This window comes from Ceratotherium simum, chromosome 11 (genome assembly GCF_057802395.1).
Source record: "Ceratotherium simum simum isolate JZ-2026a chromosome 11, ASM5780239v1, whole genome shotgun sequence".
Classification (NCBI taxonomy): Eukaryota; Metazoa; Chordata; class Mammalia; order Perissodactyla; family Rhinocerotidae; genus Ceratotherium; species Ceratotherium simum.
This window is the reverse complement of record NC_141910.1, coordinates 16,652,457-16,673,147: the sequence shown is the minus strand read 5'-3', so window position 1 is coordinate 16,673,147 and position 20,691 is coordinate 16,652,457. Positions and strand designations below refer to the sequence as shown.

At 39.6% G+C, this 20,691-nt stretch overlaps 1 protein-coding gene across 12 annotated transcripts in view; it reads right to left on the bottom strand.

Annotated features, from left to right (window-relative positions):
• AAK1 (AP2 associated kinase 1) overlaps window positions 1-20,691 on the bottom strand; it is a 167,191-nt gene that overhangs the window by 86,765 nt on the left and 59,735 nt on the right. For all 12 annotated transcript variants that reach the window (XM_014791449.2, XM_087436626.1, XM_087436629.1 and 9 more), the window contains one exon: window positions 7,354-7,472. In XM_014791449.2, coding sequence (XP_014646935.1) covers window positions 7,354-7,472 — 119 coding nt within the window. The remainder of the gene's footprint in view (window positions 1-7,353; window positions 7,473-20,691) is intronic.

Sequence of the window (20,691 nt, the reverse complement as noted above, 5' to 3'; positions counted from 1 at the left end):
TAAGGCTATCAGCTGAGTTCTTAGCAGAAACTTTACAGGCTAGAAGAGAGTGGCACAACATATTTAAAGTGCTAAAAGGGAAAAATCTACAGCCAAGAATACTCTACCCAGCAAGGTTATCATTCAGAATGGAAGGAGAGAGAAAGAGTTTCCCAGACAAGCAAAACTTAAAGGAGTTTATCACCAAGAAACCAGTCCTACAAGAAATGCTAAAGGGACTTATTTAAGGAGGAAAGAAAAGACCACAAATAGGAAAAAATTATCTATTTCCATGATAAGAGGGTAATGGATACAAATGCACAAACAAGAGGTTAGATATGATATCAAAAACAGAAATGTGGGAGGAGGGAAGTAAAAGAGTAGAGCTTTTAGGAAGGGGTCAAACTAAAGAGACCGTCAACTTAATATAGATTGCTATATACGTAGGTTGCACCTCACGGTAATCACAAACCAGAAACCTATAATAAATACACAAAAAAATAAGAGAAAGGAACGCAAACATAATACTAAAGAAAGCCATCAAACCACAAGGGAAGAGAGCAAGAGAAGAAGAAAGGAACAGAGGAGAACTACTAAAACACCCAGAAAAAAAATAACAAAACAGCAATACATACATACTTATCAATAGCTACTTCAAACATCAATGGACTAAATGCTCCAATTAAAAGGCAGAGGGTGCCTGATTGGATAAAAAAACAAGATCCATATATATGCTGCATACAAGAGACACACTTCAGACCTAAAGACACTCACAAACTGAAAGTGAAGAGATGGAAAATGATACTGTCTGCAAGTGGCAATGAAAAGAAAGCTGGGGTAGCAATACTTATATTAGACAAAATAGACTTTAAAACAAAAACTGTAATAAGAGACAAAGAAGGTCATTACATAACAACAAAGGGAACATTCCAACAAGAGGACGTAACACCTGTAAATATCTATGCACCCAACACAGGAGCACCTAAATAGCACTTTATATATTTATATAAAGCAATTATTAACAGACATAAAAGGAGAAACAGCCAGCAACACAACAATAGTAGGGGACTTTAACACTCCACTTACATCAATGGATAGACCATCCAAACAGAAGATCAATAAGGAAACATTGGCCTTAAATGACACATTAGACCAAATGGGCTTAGTGGATATATACAGAACATTCCATCCAAAAACTGCAGAATACACATTCTTTTCAAATGCACATGGAACATTCTCCAGGATAGATCACATATTAGGCCACAAAACAAGTCTCCATAAATTTAAGAAGACTGAAATAATACCAAGTATCTTTTCTGACCACAAAGGTATGAAACTAGAAATAACTATAGGAAGAAAATCAGAAAAGCCACAAATATGTGGAGATTAAACAAAATGCTACTGAACAATGATTGGGTCAATGAAGAAATCAAAGAAGAAATCAAAAAATACCTGGAGACAAATGAAAACGAAAATACATGTCAGAATTTATGGGATACAGCAAAAGTGGTTCTAAGAAGGAAGTTTATAGCAATACAGGCATACCTCAACAAACAAGAAAAATCTCAAATAAACAACCTAATAGTGCACCTAAAGGAACTGGAAAAAGAAGAACAAACAAAGCCCAAAATCAGTAGAAGGAGGGAAATAATAAAAATCAGAGCAGAAATAAATGAAATAGAGACTAAAAAAACAATAGAAAAAAATCAATGAAACCAAGAGCTGGTTCTTTGAAAAGATAAACAAGTTGACAAAACTTTAGCTCAACTCACAAAAAAAAAAAAAAAAGAAAGAAGACTCAAATAAATAAAATCAGAAATGAAAGAGGAGAAATTACAATGGACACCTCAGAAACATAAAAGATTATAAGAGAATACTATGAAAAGCTATACGCCAACAAATTGGATAATCTAGAAGAAACAGATAAGTTCTTAGAATCATACAACCTTCCACAACTGAATCGAAGAAATAGAGAGTCTGAATAGAGCAATCACCAGTAAGGAGATCAAAACAGTAATCAAAAACCTCCCAAAAAATAAAAATCCAGGACCAGACAACTTCCCTGGTGAATTATACCAAACATTCAAAGAAGACTTAACGCCTATCCTTCTCAAACTCTTCCAAAAATTGAAGGGGAGGGAAAGTTTCCTAACTAATTCTATGAATCCAACATTACCCTGATACCAAAACCAGACAAGGACAACACAAAAAAAGAAAATTACAGGCCAATATCACTGATAAACATAGATGCAAAAATCCTCAACAAAATACTAGCAAATTGAATACAATACATCAAAAAGATCATATACCATGATCAAGTGGGATTTTTTCCAGGGATGCAGGGATGGTTCAACATCCGCAAATCAATTAACCTGATACACCACATTAGCAACATGAAGAATAAAAATCTCATGATCATCTTAATAGGTGCAGAGAAAGCATTTGACAAGATACAGCATCCATTTATGATAAAAAACTCTGAATAAAATGGGTATAGAAGGAAAGTACCTCAACATAATAAAGGCCATATATGACAAACCCACAGCTAATATCATTCTCAATGGTGAAAAACTGAAATCTATCCCTCTAAGAACAGGAACCTGACAAGGATGTCCATTTTTACCACTCCTATTTAACATAGTATTGGAAGTCCTAGCCAGAGCAATCAGGCAAGAAACAGAAATAAAAGGGATCCAAATTGGAAAGAAAGTGCAACTCTCACTATTTGCAGATGACATGATTTTATATATAGAAAACCCTAAAGAATCCACCAAAAAACTTTTAGAAATAATAAATGAATATGGCAAAGTTGCAGGATACAAAATCAACATACAAAAATCAGTTGTGTTTCTACACACTAACAATGAAGTAGCAGAAAGAGACATTAAGAATACAATCCCATTTACAATTGCAACAAAAAGAATAAAATACCTAGGAATAAACTTAACCAAAGAGGTGAAAGATCTGTACACTGAAAACTATAAAACATTGTTGAAAGAAACTGAAGAAGACACAAGGAAATGGAAAGATATTCCAAGCTCTTGGACTGGAAGAATTAACATAGTTAAAAGGTCTATACTTGCTAAAGCAATCTATAGATTCAATGCAATCCCTATCAAAGTTCCAACAGCATTTTTCACAGCAACAGAACAGAGAATGCTAAAATTTATATGGAACAACAAAAGACCCCGAATAGCCAAAGGAATCTTGAGAAAAAAGATCAAAGCTGGAGGTATCACACTCCCTGATTTCAAAATATACTACAAAGCTATAGTAACCAAAACAGCATGGTACTGGCACAAAAACAGACACACAGATCAATGGGACAGAATTGAGAGCCCAGAAATAAACCTACACATCTGTGGAGAGCTAATTTTCAACAAGGGAGCCAAGAACATACAACGGAGAAAGGAAAGTCTCTTCAATAAATGGTGCTGGGAAAACTGGACAGCCACATGCAAAAGAATGAAAGCAGACCATTATCTTACACCATACACAAAAATTAACTCAAAATGGATTAAAGACTTGTAAAACCTGAAACCATAAAACTTCTAGAAGAAAACACAGGCAGTATACTCTTCGACATTGGTCTTAGCAGTATCTTTTTGAATACCATGTCTCATGAGGCAAGAGAAACAAAAGAAAAAATAAACAAATGAGACTACATCAAACTAAAAAGCTTCTGTGCGGCAAAGGAAACGATCAACAAAACAAAAAGACAAACTAACAATTGGGAGAAGGTATTTGCAAATCACATATCTGATAAGGTGTTAATATTCAAAATATATAAAGAAGCCACACAACTTAACAACAAAAAAACAACCCTCGGGGCTGGCCCCGTGGCCTAGTGGTTAAGTGCAGCAACCTCCGCTTCAGCAACTTAGGGTTTGGTACCTGCGTGCGGACCTACACCACTCATTGGCAACCATGCTGTGGTGGTGACCCACATACAAAATAGAGAAAGATTGGCAACAGATGTTAGCTCAGGGGGAATCTTCGTCAGCAAACAAACAACCCAATTAAAAAATGGGAAAAAGATCTGAACAGACGTTTTTCCAAATAAGACATATAGATGGCCAACAGGCACATGAAAAGATGCTCAACATCACTAACTATTAGGGAAATGCAAATCAAAACTATGAGTTATCACCTGACGCTCGTCAGAATGGCTATAATTAACAAGACAAGAAATAACAAGTGTTGGAGAGGATCTGGAGAAAAGGGAACCCTCATACACTGCTCGTGGGAATATAAACTGGTGTAGATACTACGGAAAACAGTATGGAGATTCCTCAAAAAATTAAGAATAGAACTACCACACGATCCAGCTATTCCACTTCTGGGTATTTATCCAAAGAACACAAAAACACAAACGCAAAAAGATATTTGCACTCCCTATGTTCACTGAATATAGCTAAGACTTGGAAACAACTTAAGTGTCCATCAGTGGATGAATGGATAAAGAAGTTGTATATATACACAATGGAATACTACTCAGCCATAAAAAAAAAAAAAGATGAAATCTTGTCATTTGCCACAACATGCATGGACCTTGAGTGTATCATGCTAAGTGAAATAAGTCAGATGGAGAAAGTCAAATACGGTATGATTTTACTCAGAAGTAGAAGATAAACAAACAGACAGATACAGAGATTAGATTGGTTATTACCAGAGGGGAAGGGGGGAGGGAGGAGGGCGAAAGGGGAATAGGGCACATGTGTATGGTGATGGATAGTAATTAGTGTTTGGGTGGTGAACATGATGTAGTCTACACAGAAATTAAAATATAATGATGTATATGTGAAATTTATATAATGTTATAAACCAATGTTACCTCAATAAATAAAATTTAAAAAAAGACAATTATTAATTCCAGTGAAAAGAGTTATACAGGAAAGGAATGGTAATCATAGTCCACTAGGAGATTCAGCAGGAATAATGTTTTCTTACATAATAATACAAAAACTAATATTACTATAACTAATATATCGCCAAAACTTACTGCTATTTTGGAAGAATGGGAGATGAGAATAATGCAAGTATTTGGAGAGAAGGGCATGCAGGGGACGAAAGAGAGCTAAATTTTTACTTTCCGTAGTACATAATGCCTGAAATGGAGGAAAAAAAATCAAGAATTAGCGATATCAACATGTTACTTAGAAATATATCAAATGAATCACTAAAAGTGGTTGCCTCTGGGACCTTGAAATGGCATAGAAGGATCCCTCAGGGAATTGCTTGATTTTTTTTGTAACAAGTTTAGCTCACCTATTTGAGTATTTAAGTTTTGAAAAAATGTAAACTAAATTCAAAACAAAACAAACAAAACACAGCTGATACATGGCTGCGCCAGAACTTGAACCCATGTAATTTAATTTCTAATCAGGTCCATTAATTTGTGAGCTCCTAAGGGGCCTGTGTCTTCCTAGTTCCTCTACTCCAACGCTTGCCTAGCACAAAGAGTAAGCCCTCAAACATGTTTCTGAATGAGTGGGAGAAAGTTAGAGTGGGATTACTTTCATAACACAAGAAAATGAATGAGAAGGGCATTCCAGGTAGAGGAAATAGCCAAAGCAAAGATAAAAAATGGAGTGTGAGAGCTGAGCAGGGAAGGGGGGAGGTGAGAGGAGGAGGAATAATAAGCAGCATCCAGAAAACCCACCTGGTGGATGAAGGGAAATACAGTGAGCACGGTCATTTGGAGCTGTGTGGCAGGGGAGTGGGAGGACACTGGTACCTTGTGGACAGATCCATGTGGCCCTGACTGTATGTATATGAGCCTTGGGGTTTTTTTATTTGCAATGATGACAGCAACAATTATTTCCTTCAACAGTTCCTTCCCAGATGGTTTTAGCTTTGTAGAATCCAAAGTAGTACCAGGTTCTCTAAAATTCTGAGTTCTTTCAATAGCCCAAAGACAGTACAACTAGGGGCACAAAGGAATCATCATCTCTTGGTGAACATTTGCATGTGCTATTACCATTATTCATACATTCATTTCATCCAAAATTCATTAAGTATTTACTTCATGTCAAGCAGTGTGCTGGAATATAAAGTTTCTGATTTTATTATTTTTTATTTTATTATTTGTTTTTGTGAGGAAGATCAACCCTGAGCTAACATTCAATGCCAATCCTCCTTTTTTTTTTTTTTTTCCTGCTGAGGAAGGTTGGCCCTGAGCTAACATCCGTGCCCATCTCCCTCCACTTTATACGGGACGCCACCACAGCATGGCTTTGACAAGCAGTGCGTCAGTGTGGGATGCGAACCTGCAAACCCCGGGCTGCCAAAGCGAAGTGCACACACTTAACTGCCTGCGCCACCAGGCTGGCCCCCAAAAGTTTCTGATTTTAAATAACTTACTTTCTGATGGCAGAATTACTTATAAAATAACATAGGCAATATACTGGCAATAAACAAAAGTACTGTGGAAACACAATGGAATAAAAGACTACTTAAATTTTTTTTTATGTATAATGTCAGACAGACATGAAAGAGACAACCCTAACCAACTCACAAAACCCATCACTCAGCTTTGGTCATAGTCAACTCACTGTCAATCTTGTTTCTCTTCTAAACCCACTCATTAGCTACAAGACATCATATTATTTCATCCATAAAGATTTCAGCATATATATCTACCAGACAGGGACTCTTTCTTTAAACATAATATGAATCTGAATCTTGAAAACTGAGTAATTGTATAGCCCTGAGTAACCACTACCCAAAACAAGATATAGAACATTTCTATGGCCCAGAAAGTTCCCACATGCCCCTTTCTAGTCAATTTCCCACACCCAGAGAACCACTTTCTGATTTCTATTACCAAAGATCACTTTTGCCTGTTCTTGGACTTTTAGAAATGAAATCATAAAGTATAGATGAGTAAGAGGTTTCTAGGCCAAAAAAAGGAAAAAGCATTCCAAGTGGAAAGAACTATAAGTACAAAATTTAAAGGTATGGGAAGATATGTTCACAGAAGAGCTCAAGAGGGTTGAAAACTGGTTGGGAACTAACAGAAGACAAGACTGGAAGAAGAGGCCCATTGGAAAGCCAGAGTTTCCGGATTAAACTCCATAGTTAGTTCTGGGAACCAAGTTGTTAAATTAACTTTTCCCAATGCCCAAAACTATTTCTCTGACATAACAAGTGGTCAGTTCTCTCAACATGCTCCTTTCTCCTTAACCCTCCCACTCTGAGGGTGGCCAAGGCAGGAGCAGCATCCAATGCTCCATGGCTATTCACTGCCATCTTGTGCAGAGGCCTCCCTGCCACCTCAGCGAAGGCAACAAGCCCCCCTTGGCTTTCTTATGAGAAGGTACAGTCTCTCCCCCATTTTAAACAAGCAGTCTCTAGTCTGAGGGGCGGCCTTACCATTATCTGGATTTCTCTCTTGCACACCTGGAGATCATGCTCATTGTTGACAAACATGCGTTTCAAGGCACATTTCATTCCATTGCTTGTCCTCACCAGAAACACGATAGCAAATCCACCTGTGAGAGAAACACACATACAAGCTCTTTGAGTCATGTTCAAAAAATCAGTCAGGGGGGCCAGCCTGGTGGCGTAGTGGTTGAGTTCATATACCACACTTCCGCAGCCCAGGGTTCATGGGTTTGGATCCCTGGCGTGGACCTACACCACTCATCAAGCCCTGCTTGGTGGCGTCCCACATACAAAAAATAGAGGAAGATTGGCACAGATGTTAGCTCAGTGACAATCTTCCTCAAGCAAAAAGAGGAAGATCGGCAACAGATGTTAGCTCAGAGCCAATCTTCCTCACCCCAAAAAATCAGATGACTATGGTGGCTACAAGTTGCTGCTGTCACTGTTAATGGTAGTGATGCCATTGTCAGGTAGTCCTAGGGCTGGCCTGGCGTAGAAGGCATTCTTAGATTCTCAGGACTTAGAGGTATTACTTGTGGGATTGGGTGGCAAGAGTCAGAGAAATTATTAGTAAACACCTATCTCAGGAAAAAAGGAAGAAAAGTAATTATCTTCCAAAGAACCTACAAATAAACAGATGAATAAATAGATGAAAGAAAAAGAACCAACCATTGTACCCAACACTTCAAGCTCTTGTTTAATTCTTACTACAATCCTGTGAGGTTGGGTGTTATTTTTCCCTTTAAAGCAACAATTACTAGCTGAAGCATTCTAAAATGCTCTTAATTTGTTACACCTTGGCGTTCCACAAATCCTTTGAATTCCTAACCTCAACCTCACTCCCCAAACTCTGCACAAGGGGCTCAGTGCAATTGTTAATAGGGGTTATAGATAGATAAGGCAGAGCAAAGCTGTCAAAGTTGAAGGCTTTGGGATAAGCAGCAGTTATATTGGACACTTAGCCCATCTGCCTGCTTGTATACCTTCATAATTTAGCTTGAACTATCCTGTGCATTGACCATGGGTAGCAAAAAAAAATCACCAGGCTATTCTTTGCACAGAGGTGATCACTAATTGGATGGAGGTGAACACAGAGGGAAGTCGTCAGTACGGTAACTTGAGTTGAGGTTACAGTCTAGTATTGGGGCTAGTAGCCATATGCAAAATTGATATAGAGCAACAGCAGTGATTATAGACACCTCAGGCCTAAGATCGAAGACTTGGGTCCCGACTGTCACTCTAACTCCTCCGAGGCCCAGCGGCACTTCAGTATCTGTCTGTCAATGTTCATGGCACTTTCTGCTGTATCTTTACGATGTTCATGGCACTTTCTGCTGTATCTTTACAATTATTCTTTTTCAAGTCAGCTTGAGTAGGTTTCTGTTCCTTGCAACAAAGAGAGCTTTAATAATAAAGCACTGTTGCGTGTTTTCATAAAATACACACATAATTCTGTGTTAAAAAAATTTTTTAATGGGCTCAAGTGTTCCAAATGTGCATTTTAATAATGATTTACCAGAGACTGCATGTTTGTACATTTCCTGTCACTGTGTTCTTCTCCAGTATTCAGATAAACACTAAAATTTACCACACAATCTTTAATTTCAACTGTCTTCTCTCTAATCTTTGTACTTCAATAACATTTTCCATTTTCGTGTAATACTTTAAAGTCTACTTACACTGCTCAATTGTCAATTTTAATTCTAAAATTTGAGTATTTAACAACAACAACAAAATTTTTAAACCCTAGCACGCATTGACAAGTAGAGGTCTTATCACATGCAAAAAAGACTCCTCAATTCTAAGATGCATATTTTTTACATTTTAATTTTTAGGATATCAGGGCCGGCCCCGTGGCTTAGCGGTTAAGTGCGCACGCTCCGCTGCTGGCAGCCCAGGTTCGGATCCTGGGCGTGCACCAACGCACCGTTTCTCTGGCCATGCTGAGGCCACGTCCCACATACAGCAACTAGAAGGATGTGCAACTATATGATGTACAACTATCTACTGGGGCTTTGGGGGAAAAAAATAAATAAATAAAAATTTAAAATTTTTAGGATGTCAGAATTTTTTTATAATAAATATGTACATTTAATGAATTACTATTTGTCTTCCTTTTTTCCCCCCAAAAGCTATTAAATTCATGATGTGTCTTATAACAATTAAAATTGGGGGAAGTGATAGTATAAATTATAAAATTTCTATATATATTTATAATTGCTTTGTGAACAGTCCAAGTGAGTATTTTATAGATATTTTGACTCAAAAAAGAAAATCATACAACTTTGCACCGGTAGTACTCCTAGAGAGCATTAAGGCCAAGCATTTTGCTTTATGTGTGGAGGAACCAAGTGAGGCTTAGGAATTCCCTGGCTAATTATAAGCAGAACCTGGAATGGTATCACTTTCCTGATTGTCCAAAAATGTTCTTTCCACTTCACTTGTCTTAGAGAAAACTATGCAATACCTCCGACAGTGCTAACAGTGCCAAGGCTATCCTTTCAGAAGCAGGTTGATGATACAGCAATTTGAGATAATGGCCACCAGATGGGAGCAGTATAGTTTTCTTTGCCAGGTAGCAAGATGATCTGTCCAGCCAGGACTGAAGAAATGGGTCAGATGCCTACCACATGATCCAGGCAAGCACAACTGGCTGAGAAGAGCCAGCCCAGATTCTCAAAGCCCATGACCATTAAAAATCTAAAGGCAAAGCAATGGACCACCATGCCTAACACAGACAGAACCACGTTATTAAGCATCTATGCCCACAAGGGCTTATCTGCAGGTAGAAGCTTTAAATTAGGTTCCTTGACCATAAGATCAAAATCGAAGCCTGATAGGATTTGTCAATTTAAAGACGTTGGCCACTATCACTGTGTAGTTGACCAAATGGAGACGTAAATCACTAGGTTAGAAAGTAGAGAGAAGACAGCACTACTCAAGGTACTTCTCCAGCACAAGTCCACCACATGGATCAGAATAATACGATTCTCAGCCACAGCTAAACAGGACTCAGGCTATTACAGAAGAAGGCAGCAATGAGACTGTCAATAGAGATGCTTATTTCAGATTGAGTTGTATCCCGAGATCTTGATTGAATGGAAAAATCTAAAGCTGAGTTGAGGATAGATTGGATAGAGGCAAGAAAAGCTAACATTCAGTGGAGCCTGTGCTAGTCTCTCTGCCTACTGGCATTTTTTGAAATGATAAGATAATCTCCATGATTTTATTGGAATGCATTTTGGGGGAAAATCCATGAATTTATTGAATCACAAAGGGAAAAAGGATCCGATCATTATGTGAGGTAAGCAAGTGAAATAGACAGGATAATTTTGACACATATACCCGTTTGCTTAGTAATTATGTAGGACTATTTTTTTACTTCCATAAAGAAACACGCTTTCTCTCACATTCCCTAAAATAGATCACACTCTTGGTCTAATTTTCTCCTAATTTTTGATGATGTGGATGGGTACTTACCACTCACTATGAGTTTAGAGATTTTGTCTTTTTGGTTCCCCTCTGTATCCTCATGCCCTAGAATAGTGCCTACACATCATTCGCACTCAAAAATGAATTAACTTTCCTTTAATGTTATCATAGAGAACAGAAAGGGCTACAGCGATGGAGACTGTGGGAAACCAAAGCATATGGCCCATGGAAAGGAACAGCTACTATACAACTCCAGGTAACTGCTGCCACGTAGGAATATAGACCTAGTTTTGTCAGATCTGCTAATTTCTAAAAATAAGCCAGAAATCTAAAACTTTATGTGAAATTTCTAGATTTAAACACTGGCAACAAGTCATACTTTAAATTAACGCTGGACAGGCCAACACTGTAGAGGCTAAAGAAAACACATCTGAAAGGCTTTAGAGAGTCTCTGAGCCTACAGTTTTCTACCTCAGATCTAGTGTAACCACATCGTTTTAGTGATGGCCAGAGAGGGAAAGTGACACAGCCAGTATTACACAAAGTTAAAAGATGACATGCAAATAAAATCCAAAAAATATATATTAGCTCATACATTGTTTATCATAGTTCTTGTCTTTCTTCCCTGAAGAGGAATTTATGGAATATTCCCCCCAGCATTTGTGTATGACTTTATACTTTTTTAAAGGCATTTCAAAATAAACTATTTCATTTATATTTTCACAATAACTGAATGAGGTAGGTGAGCTACCTATTGTCTCCATTTTCCCAATAGGAAAAAGATGTAGAGAGATTAAGCTCCTTTCACAAAAATACAAAGAGCTAGTTAGTGGTAGAGCTCAGACTAGATCCCTCATCTTTTTAAATCTTTCTTTTTAAATCAACTTTATATATAATACAATGCACTCTTTTAAGTGTACAGTTTGATACATTTTCACGACTATACTGTCATGGACTGTACAATGACATTTCGGTCAACAACGGACCATATATATGACGCTGGTCCCATAAGATTAGTACCATATAGCTTAGGTATATAGTAGGCTATACCATCTAGGTTCTTGTAAGTACACCCTATGATGTTTATGCAATAAAATTGCCTAATGATACACTTCTCAGAACATATCCCCGTCATTAAGTGACATGTGACTATATACACTCTTGTAACCATCACCACAATCAATCCATCATTTCAAACAGTTCCTCATCCCTCTTTGTAAGCATCTCCCCTCTCTCCCACACCATCTTATGTAACTTCTGACCTGCTTTCTACCCTATAGATTAGTTTTGCTTGCTCTAGAATAAATGGAATCATACAAGAGTATGTACTCTTGTGTCTGGCTTCTTTCATTCAGCATATTTCTGAGATGCATCCTCATTGTTACATTTATTAGCAGTTTGGTTTTTTTAAATTGCAAACTAGTATTCCATCATATAGATATTCCACAATTAGTTTATCCATTCACCTGCTGAAGGACATTTAAATTGTTTCTAGCTTTTGGCTATTATTATAAATAAAATGTTCACATGGAAGTCCTTTTTTGTGGACATAGGTATTTATTTCCCTTAGGTAAATACCTAGGATTGGAATTGCTGAATCAATGTTAAGTGTATATTCAGATTTACAAGAAACTGCTAAATAGTTCTCCCCAGTGGTTGTACCATTTCACACTCCCAATAGCCACACATGAGAGTTGTTCCACATCCTCACCATCACTTGGTATTATCAGTCTTTTTATTTTAGCCATTCTAGTGAGTGTGTAGTGATATTTCATCATGGTTTTAATTTGCGTTCCCCTACAGATCATTCATCATTTAAAATTCTAGGATTAGCTGCTTCCCTGACAAAAGGCTTCAATAAGCATAGGATCTTGGAGTCACCAATGAAATTATTGAGATAACTTGGAATTCTACCTCTCAAGCAAAGATGACAGAAGTGCCTAGTTCTCTCCTGGAAGAAGACAAGTGAGAATTTGTAATACACAGAGGGGGATTATACAATCTCTAAAATCTCTTTCAACTCTGACATCAACAAGAGACGTGGTCTCAACATCATTATCATGACTGAAACTTTCTTAACAAAACTTCCTCAGGAGCCTGATCATGATATTCAACAACAGCAATGGGGCTTTTGAAGAACTAAGCGTAGTACCTCCCCTGGCTTTGTCTCAAATACTGAATCATGCTAGATGGTACCAGGCCCCAGGGGCTGTTCTGAATGAATCAAGACACCAGTGACTTCCACTTAGCAAGGAAAAGTGAGGGATGGGAGAGGTAAGGTAAGCAGGAAGAGAAGAAAAACACCAAACTGATTATCTGAGTAGTGATATGCACAGAGATGAGAAACAGCTGGGCAGACAATGAGACTGATTAGACCCAGGACTATGAGACAAAGAAGCCCGTCACTGTGCTGAGACAGGGTTTCTGGATTTGCTGCCAAAGAGGTTTTGGTGGATATTTTAAAATCGGGCCTGGATTCTAGGCACTAAAATCTGTGCCTGCTTATTTCCTGCAGTAAAAGGAAACCTCATTTCCTAACATCAGTACCATCTACACCCTTAGGAATGGCTTCCACTTGTCTGAGATAAAAGAAGACACAAAGCAAAGGAGCCAGAGGGTTCTAAAACGAGAAAAACCTCATCCAGACCCATATCCTGCTCCTGTCTTCCACTTTTCTACCCTACAAACTCTTTGTTTCTCTTTTAAAATAAGGTTTAACCCAATGAATGCTGTTTACTTAACGCAGTTTCTCTTTGAATTACCTGAGGAAGAGAAACGAGCATAAAATAAAATAGCATTCTGAGGCTTTTCTAAAGAATAAGACGGAGAACCCACTTCAAGTGGAATTTATCTGGGAGATGTAAAAGAAAGGCAACAGTAGACAAGTTCCTGGACCCCTTTGGCCTCCATTTCCTCAACTGCAGAAATTAAGACTAAATCAGTGGTTTTTAAACTGGGTTCCTTGGAGCCCTAGGGTTACAGGAGGTATTTCAGTGGCCCCATAAGGAAAAAATTACTCCACTTAAGGGTAGGGCTCTGCACACAACTTCCTGTTATCCATTTAATATTAATTCTGAAAAGGATGCTAGGGAAAAAAGGGGGCAACTCTGCTTTAAAGAAGAAAAGGTACCCAAAGAATATTCTGTAGCTCTATGTAAAAGTATTTTATAAAGAATAAAGGACTACATCACTGCAAGTCACGCAAATAGCCCTTACTACTTGCCTCCTGTAGACAGAAATGTGTACAGGCAGCTTCTGGGGAGGGAGGCTGTGCCACCACATCCACTTTACACTGAGACCATGGAGTATTCTCTTAAGAGTCTGTGGCTCAGACAAGCCACAATCTGCCTGAGGCCCTGTCCTCTCACCTGTCAAGGACCGCTGAGATCTACCTCACAGCTTTGGAGAGGATTACATGGTAAGCAAAGCACTTAGCACATAGGAGATATGTGATGGATATAGGTGTTCTCTCTCTACCTCTCCCCCCACAAAAGAATCCTTTGTATTTGTGTGATACTTGACTTATCATAATGTTCTAAATTTGAAATATCTTTCTGAGATCAAGGGCACAAACCCACATGTCTACAGGGCCAGACAGATCATCTAAAGGAGAGAAACAGTACAGGTATAACAAAATGTATAGAGGGAGTCCGATGACACAGACTCACTGTCAAGGAGATCACGGGGAAGGGCGGGGACTGTGCAAGCAGAACGTGGACGCCCCAGCTCACGGGAAGCCGCTCCTCAACTCCAGCCAATTGTTGCCATGAAGGAATGTGGGCTGAGATTTGCCAAGTTTTTTGATTTCCAAGAGAAGCTGGATTTTTAGGTGAAATCTGATTTTTTTTTTTAAACAGTAGCATCAGTGTGTATATTAAGTTGATTTTTGTTTACAGATTTTTTTATTGCATTTTCAATATAATTTAACTGACTTTTTTTATTGATGTCATAATAGTTTATAACATTGTGAGACTCCAGTCGTACATCATTATTTGTCAGTCACCACATAAACGCACCCCTTCACCCCTTGTGCCCACCCCCCAACTCCCTTCCCCCTGGTAATCACAAAACTGTTCTCTCTGTCCGTGTGTTAGTTTATATTCCACATGAGTGAAGTCATACAGTGTTTGTCTTTCTCTGTCTGGCTTATAACATCTCCTGATTTTTTAAATCCAGGCAATAAACTTTTTAAAAAATCTCTTAAATCCTGTGCGAGCTAAGGAAAACCTATTTCTAGGCTAGGACTGTTACTAGATAGACCTGCTTCAATCTTTAGGAGAGCCTTGTGAATTAAGCAGGCATGTATTACAATTTCCACTTGACTGGCTGGGAAACTGAGGCACAGAGAAACGCCTAAGTGGCCTCCCTGGTCCTGCCACCAAGTGGGAGGGCTAGAATCCAGGTGTGCCAATTCCTGGCCCTCACCCTGGTCCACTCTCTCATGCCACCATCCCCTCCCTTCAGCAACAGACCATGCAGGAACACCTCCATTACCAGGGAAGGTAAAAGAAAAGACACAGTGAAAGGCAAGGGAGGCTGACCAAAGCTTTGCCTCTGTAGCTGACCAGTGGGAGAGAGTCCTCGGTACAGTGAGAACCTGGGTGCATGGCCTACAGTGTTTGTGAGCTCCCACAGGGAGTGACGACCAAGAGGCTGACAAACACCCGTCTACAATTTATTCACATTGAAGACAACTTTGCCAAAAGTTTCAGAAGGAACAAAAATTTTCAAAACTCTGGAACAGATGGCAAGGAGCACAGCAAAGATTTTACAGGAGAAAAGGTCAGTCTGAAGCATTTGTCAACACTGATTTCAGTGGGAACTTGGGGTCTGTTTTTTTAACGCCAATCTCTCCTCACATGCCTCAAATTAAAAATCACCATGTGCCAGCTCCTTCTGGGGAACATGTCAAAGCAGTCCTTTTCCCAGGCAGAAAGAACACCCAGATGGGGGATGACTTGAGGTATTCAACTTCTTCGCTTCTCATTGGGAGCTGTGGGCACGAAGTTAGAGCCTGGCAAACTCTGGCAGTGGTATAGAAACATCAATGGAACCCAATCAAGGCCACAGCCTAGGTTGAACATGAGATGGCTGGCTGGCAATTGGTTCTTCCTTTCCAGGACTGTAACAATTGGGGAGCATCTCCAGTTCAGGGGGTCCTCTTTACGGGTTTGGCAAGAGTCTTAAAAAAAAAAAAAAGACATTTCCAAGGAAGGCACCTGCCTGCTGGAACAAAAGGTTAGAGTTGAAGAAATTAGGTTGGCTCACAGACACCACAGGCTTGTGAATTACTGCATGTAGAAGCAGAGCACACTGGGCCTGGCCTGTCAACAGCTAAGGCTGACCAAAAGAGGGTCTTTCCCAGAGCTACCCCTACTGCTTCACTGTACTGTTACTGTGGGATTAGCTATCCGGTCAATGTAGAGAGAAATGGTGAGAGACATCAGTAGGGCCATGTTCTTTGTTCACTGAAATCCATCTGAGCAGCTTCCCCAGGTCAGACTGAGCCATTTTCTGCTCTCTACACTACAGCTAGGGTAATCTTTTAAAAACAGAAATTGAATATTATTCACCTGTTTGAAACTCCTCAGTAGCTTCTCACCCTTCTTTGAATAAAACTCTGAACGCTAACCACGGCTTGCAAGGCCCTACGTGATGGAATAAGATCTCTCTTTTCTCCAGCTTCATTCATACACCACAACACTTCACTGCTCACTCTGTTCCAGCCCCAATTGCCTGCTTTCCTCCTCAACGTTGCTTACGCTCCGCCCAACCCAAGGATTTCTGCGCACACTTCTCCCTTTGCCCTATTTACCTCATTCTTGGCCTGACCAGCTCCTACTAGTCATCCTCCAGGTTTCAGGCTGATTGTTACCTCCCTGGATGAGCCTTCCCTGACTGCCCCTGGCCCCCAGACCCTTCTTCTGATTGGGTGAAGTCCCTTGTTATAGATGCACCCTCTACTTTTCCTTCGGGACGTATCAGAAGTATAACTAAATACTTAGGTGGGTAATTCCTGGATTGATGCCTTCTTCCCCTGAACCCTGTAAACTGTACAAGTGCAGGGACAATGACCAACTCACTGTGGCCTCTGTCGCCCAGCACACTGCCCATCACATAAAAGGTACTCAAGAGTTTGTTACACAAAGTGTTTGCTACTACCATAAAAAATACCCCCCCTCAAAACAAAAACAAAACAACAAAAAACACAACCGAGTCCCAGCCTTTCAGATTAGACTTTAGTTTGGGATAGAAGGAATACATTTTGAGAGAACGCCCTCTCAGTGATAAAGTAGTCTATCTCTCCAGAGAAAAAGCCTGAGCACTCAGCCTGGCACAACAGAGAGTTGCGTGAGACTACAGCTGACTGGACAATATCCTGGGGCAATGTGCTCAAGGCACAGCTTTATGAAGAGCTTTAGAGAAACCCTGTGCTGTGATGGAGTGACACTTGTTCCATACGTCATCCCTTCTTTTAAAATTAACACTTGAGGTGGAAATGAAAATCCTCTTCAGGTGAGAAGGAACAGAAATCAAACATCCCCACGCTCAATCCTGCATCATCCCTCACCTGAAAGAGTGGAGGGCCCCTCAGGCATGAACTGTGCTCACCCCCCAAACCACTGGTGCCAGCCATCTTCTAATAAGTGGTGTGCAAACAAATAAAGCGGCTGAGGTCAGCCAGAGGGAGCGGCATCCGTGCCTAGATTTGTCAGCCCCCCACCGCAGACACCTAAGCTCTGGCTCTAATCACTTCCACCAAGACTTGAGGTGTGTGACTGGTTCACATTCTCCAAAGCAGAAGTGGGGTTTCAGCAAAGCCAAAGTTTGGCTGACATTCTCTCAGCTCCCAACTGTTAATTCCAAAGCATTCCACTTTAACTTCACGCTTCAAAGCTTACTTCATTTTCTGCAGTAAGCACTTACTGCTTCGGTATTAAGATCAGGTTAACTAGAACTGTTCCAGAAAGAGCATCCTGTTCCAGAAAGAGCATTTTCTAGTATGGTTATTTGAGCTCAGCAGCCAGGTTAAGCTGCGTCTTCTGTTCTACTGGGACATGAACTGACATCAAAGGTACATAATATAAAAGTGTTCAACTCTTTACATTTCACTAGAACTGATCTCCAGACACAACGGCTTTATCCAGGTCACCCTATTCTGCCTCAATTCTCCCAGCTCTAAGAGGAGATGAGCTCTTATCCTGGAAAGCAGGATGACATTTTCCCAGCTCCCAACTGTTAATTCCAGAGCATTCCAACTGAACTTCATGCTAAAGCCTTTCCTCTGAGGTTCAGGATATCTGACTGCACTACCCATCACCATCATCCACCAGCCCCTCACTCAGGACTTGTGCACAGTTCACAATCTCCTCCCCCAACTCCTGCCATCACCCAAGTTGATTTCACAGAGAGTTAACAATTCTATCCTCTAAACCTCTCCAGAATCTCTCCCTTCTACTCCATCCTGATGCTCCTTCACACTCTCCTCTTTTCTTACCAGAAGAACGCAAATAGAGTCCTAAGCTTCTGTGCCTCAGATCTTTCTCTTCTAAAATACATACCTAATAACTCCTCTTAAAAGCAGTCATTAGTTCCCCAAAGGCAGAATGAAGTTCAAATTTCTTAATGCAGCAGAACATACGAAACTTTGTATTGTATCCCATTTTATTAGGAAAAACTTTAAACACACAGTAAAGTTGAAAAGATCACACTGCAAACATCCATATACCTACCACCTTGGGTCTACAAGTGTTAACATTTTGCTATACTTGTTTTATCACATATTTATCATCCATCTAGGCAAACATCAGCTCATCTTATTTTTGACACATTTCCAAGTAAGTTGCAGACCTCAGTGCACTTCACCCTAAACACTTCAGCATGCCTCTCTTTAACTAGTGTTCAGAGTTCATGGTTCTTTTAGGGAGTAGGGGTAGGGTAGAAATAAAATTTATTTACAGTGAAATGTACAAATCTTAAATGAGTTTTGACAAATGCATATACTCATGTAACCCAAACCCCTATCAATATATAAAACCTTTCCATCACACAGAAAGTCCCCTCAAGCCCCTTTCCAGACAATCCCACTCTCATATCCCCCCTAGAGGCAACCACTGTTCTGATATTTTTCATCTATTACTAATATTGCCAGCTTTAGAACTTCATATAAACGGAATCATACGGTATGTGCTTTTTTGTGTAAGGATCTTTTACTCATCATAATAGTTTATAGTGTTGAGTATACAGGGTAGTTTGTTACTTTTATTGCTGACTAGTATTTCATTATTTAAACAAACCTGTTTATCCTTTCTCTTACAGATAGATATCTGGGTTATTCCAAATTTCAAGCTATTATGAAGACAGCTCTATACGGATTCTTGTACAAGTCTTTTTGTGTCACATGTTTTTACTTGTCTTCAGTAAATACCTAAGACCTAAAGCAGAAGTGCTGGGCCACTGGGTAGATTTAATTTTAAAAGAAACTGCCAGACCTTTTTCAAAAGTGGTTGCATCGTTTTATACTCCCACCAACAATGTGTAACAGTTCCAGACCCTTTCCAATCTGAACGCTGCCCTGTCCTCACCCAGCTCCAGCTCCCAGTGCGCTCTCCTCCTCTACCACCAAGCTTCAGAACTTGAGCCTTTTTGCCGCTTTCCTCCCAGCAGGTTTACGCATGCTATTCCCTTTTCCTGGAATATCCTGTCCCAGTCCTCTGCTTGACAAAAGGAGTTGAAGATTTTCATATAACAGCTCTTCTGTGAAGTCTTCCCTTTCCCTGACAAGCACCCCCAGGCTTTCGTGTTACCACATTTGGCCAGTACCTCTATTGTCGCACTTAGCACGATACATCGTGATTCTCTGTGATATGTTCACCTCCTCACTAGACAGGCTAAGGAAAAGAAGGAGCTACTGTTTTCTGCCTTGGTGGAAATCATACTTGTTATGTTATCATAATGCTTTATGATATACTATATGATACTTTATAAAGTACTTTTTACATAAAGTATACTATATATAATTTACATACTTTATTATATACATAAAGTAGAATATATATACTCTATGTACTTTATGTTACTTTAATATTATCCTTGAAGACTACTTTAAGAACTCTGAATACTGTGACACCATAAGGACAACATTCTACATTGTCCTCTAGGTGGGGCACTTGAAAAATGAGTAACCAAAGAAAATGAAAATAGCAGAAAGAGCTTCTTATTTCTCTTGGAATCCTCAGGGCTAGCACAGTGCTTGGTAGATGATTAATAGATGTTTCATAAATTAATAGCAAATCAAATAATGTTCCTTGCTTATAATTCTCCTCTAGCTCTCAACCACCTATAAGATAAAATCCCAACCTTAATATAGCATACAAGGCCCATCACAACCTAGAGCCCAACATAGGCACTGAACTGAGTGCCTGGACGGCATCCTCCAATGCCTCAGTCCCTTTTGCTTGCATTCTCTATCTGGAACGCCTGTCTCCTCTCTGGTAGTAAACTTGTAGCTCTAAGTACAAGTGTAGCTCAAACCAGGCCTCCTGTGAGAACTTTCACCTAACAGAATGCCCATCCCCACGTTATTTTCTTACCCTGACTATATCCCACTTGTCCGCATACCAGTCTTTCTCACTAGGACTCTTTTCTCTCAGAGGGCCAAGATTTTACTTTATTTTTATTCATTGTAGGAAGCACATTAGTCTAGCCTACCATACCCTTCACCTACGCCGAAATAATGATTAGATATGTTATATCAAGTGACCCCCTTCTCCTAGCCACAACTAACTGGACCAGGAGCAGGCAGCTGGCGCACATTCTCCCTCGAGATTCTGACTGACAACCTCAGGAACTGTAATCAGATGGTGCTGTACAACCATGTAGACTAGGCTGGTG